Genomic DNA, 19,179 nt, shown 5'->3' on the forward strand with positions numbered 1-19,179 from the left:
CCATCCAAAGTGGGATGGATGCCGTCTCTCCTAACAAGACCAGGTTTTCCCCAGAAGCTTTGCCAATTATCTATGAAGCCCACCTCATTTTTTGGACACCACTCAGACAGCCAGCAATTCAAGGAGAACATGCGGCTAAACATGTCACTCCCGGTCCGATTGGGGAGGGGCCCAGAGAAAACTATAGAGTCCGACACTGTTTTTGCAAAGTTACACACCGATTCAATGTTAATTTTAGTGACCTCCGATTGGCGTAACCGGGTGTCATTACTGCCAACGTGAATTACAATCTTACCAAATTTACGCTTAGCCTTAGCCAGCAGTTTCAAATTTCCTTCAATGTCACCTGCTCTGGCCCCCAGAAGACATTTGACTATGGTTGCTGGTGTCGCTAACTTCACATTTCTCAAAACAGAGTCGCCAATAACCAGAGTTTGATCCTCGGCGGGTGTGTCGCCGAGTGGGGAAAAAACGGTTAGAAATGTGAACGGGTTGTACACAGGGCTTCTGTTTAGAACTACGCTTCCTCCTCACAATCACCCAGTCGGCCTGCTTTCCCAGCTGCTCGGGATCTGCTGGAAGGGAACTAACGGCTGCTAAGCTACCTTGGTCCGCACCGACTACAGGGGCCTGGCTAGCTGTAGAATTTTCCACGGTGCGGAGCCGAGTCTCCAATTCACCCAGCCTGGCCTCCAAAGCTACGAATAAGCTACACTTATTACAAGTACCATTACTGCTAAAGGAGGCCGAGGAATAACTAAACATTTCACACCCAGAGCAGAAAAGTGCAGGAGAGACAGGAGAAGCCGCCATGCTAAACCGACTAAGAGCTAGTATCTGCGCTAAGCTAGCGGATTCCTAAAAACACACAAAGTGAATAATGTGTAAATAATTTAGAGGTGATTCAGCAGAGGGAGTGCTTTAGTTAAGGCACGTGAAGATTAAATGCAGACCTAAACTTTTTTTATAGGAATATTGGCATGAAACTCCAGTGTGTTTCCTCTGTCTGTGTTTCAAGGTCATATCCTGTCCTTTTTATCAATTGCCAGGTGGGAAAAACAATATTAATCCCTCAATTCCCTTTTACCCACTACCCAAATTGCCTGGTAACCATGACAACACAAGGTAAGATGTAGGCAAGCTCTGAACTTAAGGAAGGCATTACATAAGCAGAGTGGGCATCTTTTCCAGCTTCATCCAGGCAACTTTAACCACGTCATTCACATCTTTTAAAAAAAAAATCAATGCCACAGACACAGTTTTTACCAGAACATGGTGAGAACATCATTTGGGTGTCTATAGGCGGCTGTGAATATCACAGATACATTTATTGTCTGTCTCATTCTCACCTGCTTCAAATCGAATTTTCCAGTCTGTACTGTTGAAATTGGTGTTGATGAGGGTCCAGAAGATGTTGGACCCGTGAGGCAGAGAGAGGGCGTGCAGGAGCTGAGGCACAGCCACAGAGGCCAGCTGGCAGAACTCTGACTTCAACATGGACCACAGGCTGAAAAACAAAATGACCATAACTATAAAAAAAAAATATACTGCAAACAGATATTTACACGCAAATAATTGACAGCACACTCACCATGGGATGAGCATCTTTTCCTGGATGTAGGCCAGAAAGGGGGGGTGATCCTTACGGGCGGCGTACAAACACTCTCCTTGGAGGCACAGGATCTTCAGACAGTTCAGCATGTTGAACAAGATGTCAGGCTCCTCGAACTTAGACATTTCCTGCATATGATCGAGTAAAAATGCATCAGCTCAATTTCAAACGCTGACATGTAATCAGCATATATTCAGAAGCGGTACCTGCAGAATGGTGTAGATAAGCTTCAAAGACACTGGGAGCTGCTGGTAGGAGAACTTCTTATCAGAGTTATTCTTCGTTGCTGAAAGTGAAATGATGTTCTTGTGAAGAGCAACTCCCCAGACAAGGAAAACTGTTTTATTTTATGATTATTTATCAAAAACCACCATGAGAATTCAGAATTTTCAGTATGATTTTACAGGAGATGTTTCCAGGTAGACACATTCTGAATACATACGTGCATTCTCTGGAGAATGGTTGCTGAAGTTATCACTGTTTGTGCCACTTGGATTTTCTCCTTCCTCACTTCCATTGTCTGTGCCAATGGAAAACTGTGGTGGAGGTACGAGCAAAGTCTCCTCCAAAATGTCAGTGGGTTCCTGCATAGGAGATCAGATGTTATAGTATTTACCAAGTACAGCTTCCAGTGCAGCAATAAAGATAGTAGGGTAAGGCATAGATTAGATTGATTGAGGATTGTGAGTCCTCACTACATAAGAGACTTTCTTTTTGTGCAATTACAAGGGCATGTGCAATCATTATTTATTGGTTTTAAATTAGTTACATTTTTTGATTATTTTGTGTTGTTTTTCTGCAGTGTGTGTATAATTTGTCCACCTTGTGTATTGGTGGGGCACCTATGTGGATTTTTTCTATGATTGTCCAAGACAAATTTCTTCTCAGGGAGACAATAAAGGCTCATCTTATCTTATTGTAACTCGGACAAATGTATTGACAAAGTTCATGAGATTTGTTAGTTAAAGAGGGTAAAAAAAAAAGTTTGAATTGTTAAATATATTACATAAATATGGGTATTTCATTTATGTTTTAAAGGAATGAGAACTGTTAAAACTACCTGGGCATAGTTAAAAACAAGTAAAGTATAAAATTCTTTTGATGTATCTTATTTTTTGTTTTATTGTGAAGAGCGAAAGGAAGTGCTGTGTCTGTATACCACCGCTGTCAGTGTGTTGTGGTAGTAGCTTGACGTCAGTGAAAAAAGCCGGGAGAGAGATGCTTTTGATGTACCGCCAGGAAGGTGTCTGTGTTATTTTAAAGTGGTTTAGCATATGGACATTTAGCATTTGCTGGCTAAGTAAATGCATTGGATGAGAGCTAGTTCAGCTAACTCAGCTGGCTACAGAGACTACCTGTTCATCATTCCGGCTCGGAGATGACGACTAGTCATTTGTGAAGTGCTAAAAGTGTGCCTTTGGAGGATATCCTTTCCTGGAGATCACTCACTGGAGCTTAAGCTTGACCCAGCAGCATCACCATCTTAGGACACGGTTTGGTTTCTTCCTCTTCACCTGAACTTGGACAAGAGTCCATACCTGTTGAACTACTAAACCAGGTACCTCTTTATTTTGGTTTTGCTCCGAGAGTGAGGCGGCTGTTAAGTTCTGGGCTTCGCCGCTTCCACGCATCACTCAGGCCTGCAACTATAAGGTTTTGATAACTAAATAAGCTGGCTGGTGTGTGTGTGTGTGTGTGTGTGTGTGTGTGTGTGTGTGTGTGTGTGTGTGTGTGTGTGTGTGTGTGTGTGTGTGTGTGTGTGTGTGTGTGTGTGTGTGTGTGTGTGTGTGTGTGTGTGTGTGTGTGTGTGTGTGTGTGGGCCACTCACATAGAGTATATAGTGCAAAATTTGGGATAAAATGTGTTTTGTGAGCTCTGTATGTTTTCTGTTATATGTTCAGTAACTAAGTTCAAGCTTAATTATGGTTTGGTCATTTTGGCAAAGTTTGAGAGTGTGTGTGGCTGTGATTTGACCACTGTGTTGAAGGGTGAATTAAGAGTAATATCGCCCTTAAAGGGCACATGGGATTAAAGAGGCAGTAAGTTAAATAAAGTAGTTAACCTTCATTAGTCTCTAATACTAAATTACTACTTACCTTGTATCGTGGGTAAAGGTGGGCTACATTATCTTATCTTATCTTACAACCAGTAGCTCTTGCCTTTTCTGTGTGGTGCTTGCATGTTAGCACATGTGTGCTGGTAGCAGGAGAGGGATTTGTATTTTTGTCTTTATTTAAAAAATAAAATAAAAATCCTGTTTGAAATCTGACTTGATACAGTCATTCTAACAAAACTGCCTCTGAAGAAAAAGGCAACTGATACTAAAAGCTGAGGGTTTCTTGTTGGCATTATATTTTGAGATCTGTGTCATGTATTTGAAAGAACAACCTGTTCAGTGGATACTGTTGATGTACATTTGGTTCATGCTAATGCACGCTGCCTCTCACCACCAGTTGTATCTCTTCCCGGGGGGTCAGCCTCTCCAGGAGCTCACAGCCCAGCTGGTAGCACAGGATGCTGGATTGGCACAAGCTACACTCCAGGGCCTTCTCATCCTTCTGGCAGGTGTGTGAGCCCCCCCACGGGGCCTGGAAAACATTGTTGATGATACCTACAATATCTTTTCCCAAGCTGCTGTCGAGACCCAGCATCACACCGTCGTCCTGAAGCTCCATCTGGAACAGCAGGGGAGACCACCGTCAAAACAGGCGCGAAAAGTGGAGCATGACACACAAATTTCAAGATCCCACCTGTGTGCATTGTTGTTGCACTGTCATTTTTTGCTGTTTGAATGGAGAGAAGCAAAAAACAGTTTTGAACTAGACTGGATATTGTGCATATACTATGTATTATGACAGTCATCATGTTGAAAGGTTGAATTTCTTCATATTCATGCACCGTAAAGTTACTATAGGCACAAACCAGGAAAATATTTTGTGGTTTATTGTTATTTCAGTGGAGCAACTTGGCTGATATGTTTCTGAAATGTAGCAGCTGTTCAGTTCATCAGGGATCAAGGATCAAAACAAGAATTTCCGTCCATTTTCAGAAATAAAAGTGCAACAGGAACAAATAGCAACTTGGTGTTGCTTGGCAATTTAGAAGTACAAAATCTACTTTCCAACTTTAGTGGTAACTGAGACACAGTGAGGAATGGTTTTCTTGGGGTCAAAGATCAAAACAGCCAATCTGGGTCATTAAAAACAAAACAAAATAATAAGAATAACAAATACAAAAAACTCAGGGGCCCTGCATAATGTAAGTTATAGCTTATACATGGAGTAAAGATTCATTTAATCAGGGTCAAAACAGGCATTTCTGGTCATTCTCTGGCAAAATGTTAAAATTTCATCAAGTAGAAACTTGGGGTCGCTGAGTAATTTAAGCCCACATTAGACTATCTGTCCTCAGTAGTCACTGTCATGCAAAAAACAGTCTTTTAATTGGGGTTCAGCGGTCAAAACAGGCATTTCTGGACATTCTCAGGGAAATTGTTGAAATTTCATCAAGAAGAAACTTGGGGTCACTGTGTAATTTAAGCCCAAATTACACTCTCTGGCCTCAGTAGTCACTGTTATGCTAAAAGCAGTCTTTTGATTGGAGCTCAGTGGTCAAAACAGGCATTTCTGGTCATTCTGTGGGAAAATGTTAAAATTTCATCAAGTAGAAACTTGGGGTCACTGTGTAATTTAATCTCACATTAGACTCTCTGGCCTCAGTAGTTACTGACTGGCAAAAAGCATTCTTAGGTTCAGTGGTCAAAACAGGCATTTCTGGACAATTTTTAAGAAAATTATTCTATTCACTCAAGTACAAACTTGGGGTCTCTGAGCAGCGTCTGTGGAAAACACACTAACACACCTGAGAACTGAGTAGTCAGTGTTATTACACTTGCCAGCAAAGTTTTCTATTACATCCTATAAAAAAATTTAATTGTGCAGATACTTTCACACACAAATTAAGACGGTATGACAAGCAGTTCCTGAGTTTAATCCATTATAATACTACTACTACTGATAATAATAATACAAAATTTGTACCTGTGTTGGGCAATTCAGTATTTGAGTTGTATCAGGAGAGATAAAATGCATGAAAAGCTACAACAATCATACAAGTACCACAGCCAGGCCAAGAATGTTTTAAAATACATATCTGTAGGTTTGTTACTCCTGAGGATGTCATAGTCACCTGTTTCAGGATGAGATCAAACATGAGGATGAAGCAGCCGAGGTTCATGTCATCATCGTCACAGTCCAGATCCAAGGCACAGTGGCCCGTGGCGTGACCCAGGTTTTTAAAGGGGCTGCAGCGCAGGGGACTTCGGAACGGGCTGGGGAATGGGCTGAGTGTGTTCTGGTGTGCACGCCATCCTGGATCTGACACCACACTCACCTACCATCAAAGGTATCATCATTTAACAAAAACAACAAAAACAAACTGTACTGTATGTCTCTTTTATGTAAACTGTTCTCACGTTACCGACACATTTAATGAACACCTGCATTCTTCTGATTTTCAGTGACAAATCTCACAAGTTAAATGAAGCTCTGTCAGGGAGCTATATTTAGACTGGCTGTTTCCATGGTAACATACATCTCAATGAATAATAGACAACATCAAACAGCGTAAAAATGAGAACATCTGAGTCCTAAATGGGTGCTTGAGAGGAAAAAAAAACATAAAAATCAAAATCACAAGCTGAGCCCACAAATTTAAAGAATACACAGATGTTTAAACAGAGATGGCAGCTGGTTTGGGAATATACCGTACATAATTCTGATATTAGGTCTAAAATGGGTTGAAAATGGAGCACTAGTTCTTTGTGTCTGTTAGGAGTTACTTTGACATCAGTGACGCCTTACCCTGCGTGCGCCCATGTTGCCGTTCAGATCTGAAGCCCGAGTCTTCCTCTGATTGGCCAGCTCCTTCAGAGAGTTCACGCCATCAGAAAACATCCCGATAAGCAGCTGAAGTGGCACCACAATGTCCAACTCTGAGAGCACCTACATCCAAAAGAGACATGCCAAACGGTAAGGGGCCGACGGTAACAATAACGGTAACAGTCTGGGTCTGTTAGTGGAGCTCAGGGCTAGTGATCATCTTATTTCTTATGCTCTCCTGTTGCTTAATGCTGACGAATTATAGCTTAAGTGTAGTTTTTCTTCTGACTGATACCGTTTTCTTTTTCTATCCTTACGAGAAGCGACAGGATCAATGTGCTGGATTTGATGATTTCACCCCTTTGAGTCTGGTCTGCTTGAGGTTTCTTCCTCAGTATCATCAGAGAGCGTTTTTCCTTACCACTGTCACCTGTGTGCTTGATCTGTGGGTTAGTAAGGTTAGACCTTACTTGTGTGAAGCACCTTGAGGCAACTTTGTTGTGATTTGGTGCTAGTTATAAATTAAATTGAAATGGAGACCTTCAAAATTTTATATATATATATATGTGCCCACCACTGTGTGTGTATATGTGTATATATATATATATATACACACACACAGTAGTGTTCAGAATAATAGTAGTGCTATGTGACTAAAAAGATTAATCCAGGTTTTGAGTATATTTCTTATTGTTACATGGGAAACAAGGTACCAGTAGATTCTCACAAATCCAACAAGACCAAGCATTCATGATATGCACACTCTTAAGACTATGAAATTGGGCTATTAGTAAAAAAAAGAAAAGAAAAGGGGGTGTTCACAATAATAGTAGCATCTGCTGTTGACGCTACAAACTCAAATCTATTATGTTCAAACTGCTTTTTTAGCAATCCTGTGAATCACTAAACTAGTATTTAGATTTTTTTTTTTTTTTTAGATTTTAGATATTTACAACCAAGATTTTGCTGGTTTACTAGTGTGCTTGGGGTCATTGTCTTGTTGAAAAACCCATTTCAAGGGCATGTCCTCTTCAGCATAAGGCAACATGACCTCTTCAAGTATTTTGACATATCCAAACTGATCCATGATACCTGGTATGCGATATATAGGCCCAACACCATAGTAGGAGAAACATGCCCATATCATGATGCTTGCACCACCATGCTTCACTGTCTTCACTGTGAACTGTGGCTTGAATTCAGAGTTTGGGGGTCGTCTCACAAACTGTCTGCGGCCCTTGGACCCAAAAAGAACAATTTTACTCTCATCAGTCCACAAAATATTCCTCCATTTCTCTTTAGGCCAGTTGATGTGTTCTTTGGCAAATTGTAACCTCTTCTGCACATGTCTTATTTAACAGAGGGACTTTGCGGGGGATTCTTGCAAATAAATTAGCTTCACACAGGCGTCTTCTAACTGTCACAGCACTTACAGGTAACTCCAGACTGTCTTTGATCATCCTGGAGCTGATCAATGGGTGAGCCTTTGCCATTCTGGTTATTCTTCTATCCATTTTGATGGTTTTCCATTTTCTTCCATGTGTCTCTGGTTTTTTTGTCCATTTTAAAGCATTGGAGATCATTGTAGATGAACAGCCTATAATTTTTTGCACCTGCGTATAAGTTTTCCCCTCTCCAATCAACTTTTTAATCAAACTACGCTGTTCTTCTGAACAATGTCTTGAACGTCCCATTTTCCTCAGGCTTTCAAAGAGAAAAGCATGTTCAACAGGTGCTGGCTTCATCCTTAAGTAGGGGACACCTGATTCACACCTGTTTGTTCCAGAAAACTGACAAACTCACTGACTGAATGCCACACTACTATTATTGTAAACACCCCCTTTTCTACTTTTTTTTTTACTAATAGCCCAATTTCATAGCCTTAAGAGTGTGCATATCATGAATGCTTGGTCTTGTTAGATTTGTGAAAATCTACTGAATCTACTGGTACCTTGTTTCCCATGTAACAATAAGAAATATACTCAAAACCTGGATTCATCTTTTTAGTCACATAGCACTACTATTATTCTGAACACTACTCTCTGTGTGTGTGTGTGTGTATATATATATATATATATATAATATACACAACCCCTGGCAAAAATTATGGAATCACCGGCCTCGGAGGATGTTCATTCAGTTGTTTAATTTCGTAGAAAAAAAGCAGATCACAGACATGACACAAAACTAAAGTCATTTCAAATGGCAACTGTCTGGCTTTAAGAAACACTATAAGAAATCAGGAAAAAAAAATTGTGGCAGTCAGTAACGGTTACTTTTTCACTGAATATGACTTTCATCCAGTCATCCACAGTCCACGATTGCTTTTCCTTAGCCCATTGTAACCTTGTTTTTTTTCTGTTTAGGTGTTAATGATGGCTTTCGTTTAGCTTTTCTGTATGTAAATCCCATTTCCTTTAGGCGGTTTCTTACAGTTCGGTCACAGACATTGACTCCAGTTTCCTGCCATTCGTTCCTCATTTGTTTTGTTGTGCATTTTCGATTTTTGAGACATATTGCTTTAAGTTTTCTGTCTTGATGCTTTGATGTCTTCCTTGGTCTACCAGTATGTTTGCCTTTAACAACCTTCCCATGTTGTTTGTATTTGGTCCAGAGTTTAGACACAGCTGACTGTGAACAACCAACATCTTTTGCAACATTGTGTGATGATTTACCCTCTTTTAAGAGTTTGATAATCCTCTCCTTTGTTTCAATTGACATCTCTCGTGTTGGAGCCATGATTCATGTCAGTCCACTTGGTGCAACAGCTCTTCAAGGTGTGATCACTCCTTTTTAGATGCAGACTATTGAGCAGATCTGATTTGATGCAAGTGTTAGTTTTGGGGATGAAAATTTACAGGGTGATTCCATAATTTATTCCTCAGAATTGAGTGAGTCCATATTTTTTTCCCTCTGCTTGGTCTAAAAAAGTAACCGTTACTGACTGCCACAGTTATTTTTCCTGATTTCTTATAGTGTTTCTTAAAGCCAGAAAGTTGCCATTTGAAATGACTTTAGTTTTGTGTCATGTCTGTGATCTACTTTTTTTCTACAAAATTAAACAACTGAATGAACATCCTCCGAGGCCGGTGATTCCATAATTATTGCCAGGGGTTGTGTGTATATATATATATATATTTAACATGTCCTTGAATATTTATCAAATAACATGTTAATTAAACGTGACGTGACGATGGGACGTTTAATTAATTAATTTAAATCAATCACATCGTCACGTCTTCCGAAGAGGAAGCAGAGACTGGGGACCCAGAGGCGGACTCATCCATTACCCAGGCAGAAGTCACCGAGGTGGTTAGAAAGCTCCTCGGTGGCAAGGCTCCTGGGGTGGATGAAATCCGTCCTGAGTACCTGAAGTCTCTGGATGTTGTGTGACTGTCTTGGCTGACACGCCTCTGCAACATCGTGTGGCGATCGGGGACAGTGCCTCTGGATTGGCAGACCGGGGTGGTGGTCCCTCTGTTTAAGAAGGGGGACCGGAGCGTGTGTTCCAACTATAGGGGGATCACACTCCTCAGCCTCCCTGGTAAGGTCTATTCCAGAGTACTGGAGAGGAGAATTCGACCGATGGTCGAACCTCGGATTCAGGAGGAGCAGTGTGGTTTTCGTCCTGGTCACAGCACACTGGACCAGCTCTACACGCTCCATCGGGTGCTTGAGGGTTCATGGGAGTTCGCCCAACCAGTCCACATGTGTTTTGTGGATCTGGAGAAGGCGTTTGACCGTGTCCCTCGGGGCACCCTGTGGGGAGTGCTCCGGGAGTACGGGGTCCGGGGTCCTTTGCTAAGGGATATCCGGTCCCTGTACGACCGCAGCAGGAGCTTGGTTCGCATTGCCGGTAGTAAGTCAAACCTGTTTCCAATGCACGTTGGCCTCCACCAGGGCTGCCCTTTGTCACCGGTTCTGTTCATTATTTTTATGGACAGAATTTCTAGGCGCAGTCAGGGTGTAGAGGGGGTCTGGTTTGGGAACCACAGAATCTCGTCTCTGCTGTTTGCGTACGATGTGGTTCTGTTGGCTTCGTCAAATCAGGACCTTCAGCGTGCACAGGGGCGGTTTGCAGCCGAGTGTGAGGCGTCCGGGATGAAAATCAGCACCTCCAAATCCAAGGCCATGGTTCTCGACCGGAAAAAGGTGCTTTGCCCTCTTCAGGTCGGTGGAGTGTCCTTGCCTCAAGTGGAGGAGTTTAAGTATCTCGGGGTCTTGTTCACGAGTGAGGGCCAGATGGAGCGTGAGATCGATAGACGGATCGGTGCAGCGTCTGCAGTGATGCGGTCGCTGTATCGGACCATCGTGGTGAAGAGAGAGCTGAGTAGGGGGGAAAAGCTCTCGATTTACCGATCGATCTACGTTCCGATCCTCACCTATGGTCATGAGATTTGGCTCATGACCGAAAGAACGAGATTGCGGGTACAAGCGGCCGAGATGAATTTCCTCCGCAGGGTGGCTGGGCGCTCTCTTAGAGATAGGGTGAGGAGCTCGGTCACTCGGGAGGAGCTCGGAGTTGAGCCGCTGCTCCTCCACATCGAAAGGAGTCAGTTGAGGTGGCTCGGGCATCTTTTCTGGATGCCCCCTGGACGCCTCGCTGGAGAGGTGTTCCGGGCACGTCCCATTGGGAGGAGGCCCCAGGGAAGACCCAGGACACGCTGGACGGATTACATCTCTCGGCTGGCTTGGGAACGCCTTGGGGTTCCCCCGGAGGAGCTGGGGGAGGTGTGTGTGGATCGGGAGGTCTGGGCGGCTTTGCTTGAGCTGCTGCCCCCGCGACCCGACTCCGGATAAAGTGGAAGAAAATGGATGGATGGATGTTAATTAAAACTTAAGTCCACTCCAGAAACTGCATTATGCACACTAATCCAAAAGTCTTTCTGTGAAAATGAATCAATAAATACTTTTTCAAATTATGTACCTACATGACTAAATACTACAATCCTGAAAAATGTGATCACCATGACTGAAAATAATAATGTACAAATAATGAATGTTTGTAAGGGCAATGGCGAGAATATTTTCATGAGTTTGAAAGATGGAATGTTCAAAAAATAATAACATAAAAGATCAGTATTTCAAGATAACCTACGTCAAAATGTGTGTATATTCAGAGAATTAATACAATCCTTTGATTGCAGTTATAAGAGTAAAAGCACCAAAATGTCAGCGTTTATGTGATAAAAAGCAAAATCCTTCCCACCTCACTCGGTCTTGATCTGTGACCCAGATGCATATTCAGCAGGAAGCCCACTCACATTCTCACACTGTTTGACAACCTGTTCAATTCACGCCCACAGCGGACCGAACCACGGGGCGGGAATCTGACACGGGGTGGGGAAGTGCGTGTGTGTGTGTGCTCACATGCAGCCACAGCAGAGCCTGCTCTTGCACAGACGCCGGGTAGCCTGAGAATCTGCAGCTGATGAAGCCGAACATTTCCTCCATGGAGAAGGGCAGGGGACACAGTTCGATATCAAACATCTTGCTGTGGGGCGAACAGACAAATCACGAGTCATCACATGCTTCTGTGCACAAGAGCAAAAATTCATCCCGGGATACAGTTACACAATCAGACTGATGTGCACAGCATTCCTCTTATTAACTGTGGGCGTCATGGCAACCAGCCTCTCCGTTACTGCAAGCGCTGCATGAGTTGTACCCCCCCCACCTCCCCACACACAAGGATTTCGATAACCCAGTGACAACAGCAGAAAAACTGACATTTGCCTTTTACAATCCTGTTTTCAGCCTCGCTTCCTCACGTTAACAGACTGTAACAGACATTTTCTATTTGCTTTGGAAAAGAACACATCCTTGTCAAACAACCCTATCCAGCAATCAAAACCAGTAGAAATTGGGAAATATGATTTGGTGTTAACAGAACACACTGTTATAAGGGTGATTCTTTAACTACGGGCACTGTTGGCCTTGTAAATGTAATTTCCACCACACCATTGCCTTACAATATAAAGCGCCTTGGGGCACCTGTTTGTTGTGATTTGGCACTATATACATGTGCTCTGATGTCACTGTTTATCTCCATAGAATCTACCCAAACAATCTTTCATACAAACTGTTTAGGGACATTACAGTGTTGTGGTGGAAATTACGGCAATAGTGTGGGACAACTATATTTTGTTTAAAAAAATCACAACAGTTGTATGACATTGAATACCCCACTTATGTTTTGATTATTTTACTGATATTTTATTCATGGATATTTTAAAACATTAGAAAAAACGTTTCTTTACCATTCATTTTTATCATTGAAGATCAAAAGTCTGGGTGTGGGACAAGCACAAAACGGCAATATTTGCATATAATGATGCTGAAAAAAGGTGAAAAAGTCATCATAGACTACTAGAACAAATTTCTTAACACACTTTCATTGTAAAGATAACTATAAAAGTGTGAAATTTCCCCTTTTTTCTGTTTTTCATACAATATGATCAAAGGACATAATAAGTGCCCGTAGTCTAAGAATCACCCATAAATGGACTGCATTTATATAGCGTTTTTCCATCTGCATCAGACGCTCAAAGCGCGTTATACATCAATGCCTCACATTCACCCCGATGTGAGGGCGCCCACTACACACTGGGAGCAACTAGGGGATTAAGGACCTTGCCCAAGGGCCCTTAGTGATTTTCTGGTCAGGCTGAGATTTGAACTGAGGATCCTCTGGTCTCAAGCCCAACGCTTAACCACTAGACCATCACCTCCTCCCACTGTTCTGTGTGGCCTTGACATGTGTTCAATTCCCAGCACACAACCCTTCCACTATGTTTAATACATATGGGCTCAAAACTGTTTGAATTAAATGCGACCTTGAACTTGACCTATCTTGAGCATCCAAGATCAAGGGTCATATGTTAAAAAAGTTATATGTGGCTTCATGTTAGTGTTTAATTGTGACTACAGGTTTGTCAGAATAGCCATGTTACATTGCCTTCGGACCTTGATTTTTTAAGTGTTTTCATCTCAAAATAAAATCACTTTGTTCTTGGATGACACTCAATCCTTCTACCAAGTTTGGGCCAAATCTGACTGACAATGGGCTGGACAAACTGAACAGGCGGGCTGGCTCTGTGGTTGGCATGAAGCTGTATTCTTGGTAGCAGAGAAGTGGACACTGGACAAACTGCTGGACATGATGGACGATGCCAGTCACCCTCTGCACACCGTCAAGTGCAGGACCAACAGACTGAAAAACTCTTTTGTCCCTCAGGCCATCAAACTGTACAACTCCAGGAGTAACAGGAAGACAGGGGATGGGATCGAGAGGAACAGTAGTATACTCTGTCTGGTTCTTACCCCGTGTGCTGCTATACAATGCTACTGGAACCTCAATTTCCCTGAATCAGTCTTCCCAAGTCTTCTAATCTAATCTGAAACCTTTCAGGTTATTTTGTTTACATTTAATTTAATTTAACCAGGTTGAGATCGAGGTCTCTTTTGCAAGGGAGACCTGGACAATTATAAAGTTTCCAATTCACCTAACCCATGCAAACTCCACACAGAAAGGCCACCTGTGGGAATCGAAACCATGACGTTCTTGCTTTGAGGAAACAATGCTAACCATTAAGCTGCCATGCTGCTCTACTGCAGCAACAAGCTATTACTATAGAAATGGGATTTCCCTTCTCAACTACAATCAACTACAAAGTGCAGACACATCGTTGTGGCGGCGGGTGTACCTGAGCACTTCACGGAACTCTTTCAGCTGAACATCGGGCACTTCAGTGCGAATAGCCTCCAGCCACTCAGGCATGAAGCACTCCCACAGTGGTTGGCTGATGACATTGTAAGGTATGAGGCACAGTATGCGGTTCAAACCCTCCTTTAGTTGGGTGACGGCGCTGCACGACTTGTCCCAGTAACCTCCCACCTGTGGAGAAGTGTCCATCGATTATCTTCGATGACAGTAATTTTAAAAAGCACTCCAACACACACACACACACACATCCTGCACTCTCTGCATTTAATGTCATCATTTGATTATATCTGTTGCAACAAGCTCGAATGCTAATGTTGTAGAATATCTGAGATGGACAGGAAGTGTGAAGAGAATGTGGCGCCTGGAAGGGACAGATAATATTTGGAGTTGTCAGTTTCATGAGTCATGCAGTTGCCGACAACTTAGACACACACACACCCCCAAGCACCCCATGCACACCTTGTGTGCACTTATTTGACCTTACCCGAGCAAACTCAACTGGTTTGGGCAGCAGACACATGACCATGACGTCAAAGCGCACTTCACACACTGTCTTGAGCCACTTTGTGACAAACTGAGGCTTTAGCTTCTCCACCAGGCTCCCAACCTCATCGCCCATCATGTAGGCGGTGGAGTGGAACCACTGGAACACCATGCTGACCAGCCGAGCCAGGCTTTCCGTGGGAGTGTTCTCATTGGGTGTGCACAGGCTCACCTGCGGGGAGGTGGGATTAATATACACATTAGCATTCTGATCCCTCCACATCCTCCGTGTTACTGACTGGCGCACTGATTACGCACCAGGAACCAGATGCCAAACTGACTGAGGAGGCGCTGGTCGTGCTGGTCGTCCTCTTTGTTGTCAAACTCGATATTGTCCAGAGAGTGGTGCGAGGCGGACAGGCCCATCTGACGCCGCCTGTTCAGCTCAAACTCACGCTGCTCTGCGTGGATTTCTGCTTCTTTGAGGAGGCTGGATGGATACGGCGTGGGTGGGCAGGCGGGAAAGAAAGATGATAAAGATGTCAAAGGAGGGGAAAAAGGGTTTTTCATCACATTGGAGCAAACCATGCTTTGCATCCTTGCAGGTGTGCACGCTCACTGCACATGTACCTTATAACAGCCTCCACAGTGCACACAAGCTCCTCCGCGCCGCACTCCCGGGTGTTGATGGGAGGGGGCGAGGTCTGATACAGATGGGTCTCAGCTGCAGCCCCCACCTCGCTGCTGTGGTGGTTGGCATGGCAACGCTTGCAGTAGCGGACAGGCCGGTTGCCATGACGCCCGCAGCAGCCGGCCGAGAAGCAGGTGACCACAGCCCTCCTGACATGAGAGCTGCAGTTCTACAAAGACAAGGAAAGACACAACATACATCCTGTGATGAGCCCACGGCAGCAAAAACACCTTAATGACAACTTTTTACAGTGGCTGAAGAATCTGCATTAAGAACAAATACAGTCTTTACCTGTCATATTATGCAACTTTTCCACAAACTAATATACTGTTCCCTCCAAAAAAGACAGAACCACTGATGACATTTGTGGTTGAAGTTGAAAGATAAACACGAAAAGGCAGTTTAGAATATCTGCTGTAAGTCTCTTCGGCTGCTTCCTTCTTTGCACTTGGGGTCACCACAATAAATCCGAGGTGGATCTGCATGTTGAATTGGCACAAGTTTTACGCTGGATGTTCTTCCTGACGTAACTCCACATTACATGTAGAAATGTGGCAGTGATGGGGTTTGAACTGCAAACTTTCCACACTGAAATCAATGCACCATGTGGCTACCACTCCTGCCTTAGATTGATTTGATTTACTGAACCTCCTAAATCATGGAGAAAAAAAATATAAAATATATAAAATCAACAATAGACAGACACAACAATATTAAAATGGTGACAATAAATCATTGACAACTGAGCTCTCAAAGACGCCAACGGCAATTAAAATGAAGCGAACACTGTCAGCGACACCACATTCAGGGGTTCTTTTGATGGTTCTCTTACTAGCTCCTTTATAAGACGTGTCCCATAGATATTTAGCTAAGGATATACCATACTCCTGGCAGATATTAACAGCTGAAGCGAGATTAGCCTGACTAGACAATTGACCCTGAAGTGCCTGACATAAAAGATAATTACACAGTATGTGTACGTGAGCTCAACAAGAACATAGACCTGAACAATGATAGTTTCTGGATGTTGACATATTTTTTGACACGATCGACGCCTAATGCTTGGAGAAGAGGAGATGACCTACAGTAGGACTTTAAACCAAGGGCAGCTTTAAGAAAATTACTTTGAGTAACTTCAACCCTATCCATAGCAGTTTTATTCTGGTAGGTACACGCTAAACCATAGGTCAGAACAGGTCTTATAGCAGAGATGTAAATATGAGTGATGGTGCCAGGATTACAACCCCTTACACACAACCCCGCGCCTTGGAGAGAGTAAAACGCGCATCTGGCTGCCTGAATGCGTGTTTCTGAGTGACTTCGGGCATCGTTGGTGAGAGTGACTCCTAGATGCTTCACCTCTGTGGATTCGACGAGCCTGGTGCCATCAAGGGTCCAACAGTGGTTGGTGTAGGGACTCTTACCAAATGTCACACACGTGGTTTTCAGAGGATTGAAGCTGAGTCCGTGTTGGGTAATGTAGCTGTTAGCGTGATCGATTAGATCCTGGAGACCAGAGATCGTCAGGCTGCAGAGTAAGAAGTCATCAGTGTAGCAGCAGATGTTATATGTCGTTAGAATGTCTCCTGTTATTTAAATAGTGTTAATCAAAAACCCAGACAGAGCTTTAATTCATTTGAAAGCTTGTCTCTTAGTCTTGTCCATCCAAATTGGAAGTCCCAAAAACCAGTTTTATTTGTTATTATCTATCGTCCACCTGGTCGTTACTGTGAGTTTCTCTGTGAATTTTCAGACCTTTTGTCTGACTTAGTGCTTAGCTCAGATAAGATAATTATAGTGGGCGATTTTAACATCCACACAGATGCTGAGAATGACAGCCTCAACACTGCATTTAATCTATTATTAGACTCTATTATTAGACTCTATTGGCTTTGCTCAAAAAGTAAATGAGTCCACCCACCACTTTAATCATATCTTAGATCTTGTTCTGACTTATGGTATGGAAATAGAAGACTTAACAGTATTCCCTGAAAACTCCCTTCTGTCTGATCATTTCTTAATAACATTTACATTTACTCTGATGGACTACCCAGCAGTAGGGAATAAGTTTCATTACACTAGAAGTCTTTCAGAAAGCGCTGTAACTAGGTTTAAGGATATGATTCCTTCTTTATGTTCTCTAATGCCATATACCAACACAGTGCAGAGTAGCTACCTAAACTCTGTAAGGGAGATAGAGTATCTCGTCAATAGTTTTACATCCTCATTGAAGACAACTTTGGATGCTGTAGCTCCTCTGAAAAAGAGAGCTTTAAATCAGAAGTGTCTGACTCCGTGGTATAACTCGCAAACTTGTAGCTTAAAGCAGATAACCCGTAAGTTGGAGAGGAAATGGCGTCTCACTAATTTAGAAGATCTTCACTTAGCCTGGAAAAAGAGTCTGTTGCTCTATAAAAAAGCCCTCCGTAAAGCTAGGACATCTTTCTACTCATCACTAATTGAAGAAAATAAGAACAACCCCAGGTTTCTTTTCAGCACTGTAGCCAGGCTGACAAAGAGTCAGAGCTCTATTGAGCTGAGTATTCCATTAACTTTAACTAGTAATGACTTCATGACTTTCTTTGCTAACAAAATTTTAACTATTAGAGAAAAAATTACTCATAACCATCCCAAAGACGTATCGTTATCTTGGCTGCTTTCAGTGATGCCGGTATTTGGTTAGACTCTTTCTCTCCGATTGTTCTGTCTGAGTTATTTTCATTAGTTACTTCATCCAAACCATCAACATGTTTATTAGACCCCATTCCTACCAGGCTGCTCAAGGAAGCCCTACCATTATTTAATGCTTCGATCTTAAATATGATCAATCTATCTTTGTTAGTTGGCTATGTACCACAGGCTTTTAAGGTGGCAGTAATTAAACCATTACTTAAAAAGCCATCACTTGACCCAGCTATCTTAGCTAATTATAGGCCAATCTCCAACCTTCCTTTTCTCTCAAAAATTCTTGAAAGGGTAGTTGTAAAACAGCTAACTGATCATCTGCAGAGGAATGGTCTATTTGAAGAGTTTCAGTCAGGTTTTAGAATTCATCATAGTACAGAAACAGCATTAGTGAAGGTTACAAATGATCTTATGGCCTCGGACAGTGGACTCATCTCTGTGCTTGTTCTGTTAGACCTCAGTGCTGCTTTTGATACTGTTGACCATAAAATTTTATTACAGAGATTAGAGCATGCCATAGGTATTAAAGGCACTGCGCTGCGGTGGTTTGAATCATATTTGTCTAATAGATTACAATTTGTTCATGTAAATGGGGAATCTTCTTCACAGACTAAAGTTAATTATGGAGTTCCACAAGGTTCTGTGCTAGGACCAATTTTATTCACTTTATACATGCTTCCCTTAGGCAGTATTATTAGACGGTATTGCTTAAATTTTCATTGTTACGCAGATGATACCCAGCTTTATCTATCCATGAAGCCAGAGGACACACACCAATTAGCTAAACTGCAGGATTGTCTTACAGACATAAAGACATGGATGACCTCTAATTTCCTGCTTTTAAACTCAGATAAAACTGAAGTTATTGTACTTGGCCCCACAAATCTTAGAAACATGGTGTCTAACCAGATCCTTACTCTGGATGGCATTACCCTGACCTCTAGTAATACTGTGAGAAATCTTGGAGTCATTTTTGATCAGGATATGTCATTCAAAGCGCATATTAAACAAATATGTAGGACTGCTTTTTTGCATTTACGCAATATCTCTAAAATCAGAAAGGTCTTGTCTCAGAGTGATGCTGAAAAACTAATTCATGCAT

At 42.5% G+C, this 19,179-nt stretch overlaps 1 protein-coding gene across 1 annotated transcript in view; it reads right to left on the reverse strand.

The window, feature by feature from the left end:
• LOC117531949 (protein unc-79 homolog) overlaps window positions 1–19,179 on the reverse strand; it is a 95,826-nt gene that overhangs the window by 46,011 nt on the left and 30,636 nt on the right. Inside the window, exons 12-23 of the mRNA XM_034195137.1 lie at window positions 15,332–15,561; window positions 15,020–15,191; window positions 14,703–14,933; window positions 14,199–14,389; window positions 11,863–11,986; window positions 6,475–6,615; window positions 5,801–6,004; window positions 4,060–4,287; window positions 2,055–2,196; window positions 1,819–1,898; window positions 1,592–1,740; window positions 1,350–1,507 (exon numbers count right to left, since the gene is read on the reverse strand). Coding sequence (XP_034051028.1) covers window positions 1,350–1,507; window positions 1,592–1,740; window positions 1,819–1,898; window positions 2,055–2,196; window positions 4,060–4,287; window positions 5,801–6,004; window positions 6,475–6,615; window positions 11,863–11,986; window positions 14,199–14,389; window positions 14,703–14,933; window positions 15,020–15,191; window positions 15,332–15,561 — 2,050 coding nt within the window. The remainder of the gene's footprint in view (window positions 1–1,349; window positions 1,508–1,591; window positions 1,741–1,818; window positions 1,899–2,054; window positions 2,197–4,059; window positions 4,288–5,800; window positions 6,005–6,474; window positions 6,616–11,862; window positions 11,987–14,198; window positions 14,390–14,702; window positions 14,934–15,019; window positions 15,192–15,331; window positions 15,562–19,179) is intronic.

This window comes from Thalassophryne amazonica, chromosome 19, assembly GCF_902500255.1.
Source record: "Thalassophryne amazonica chromosome 19, fThaAma1.1, whole genome shotgun sequence".
NCBI lineage: Eukaryota > Metazoa > Chordata > Actinopteri > Batrachoidiformes > Batrachoididae > Thalassophryne > Thalassophryne amazonica.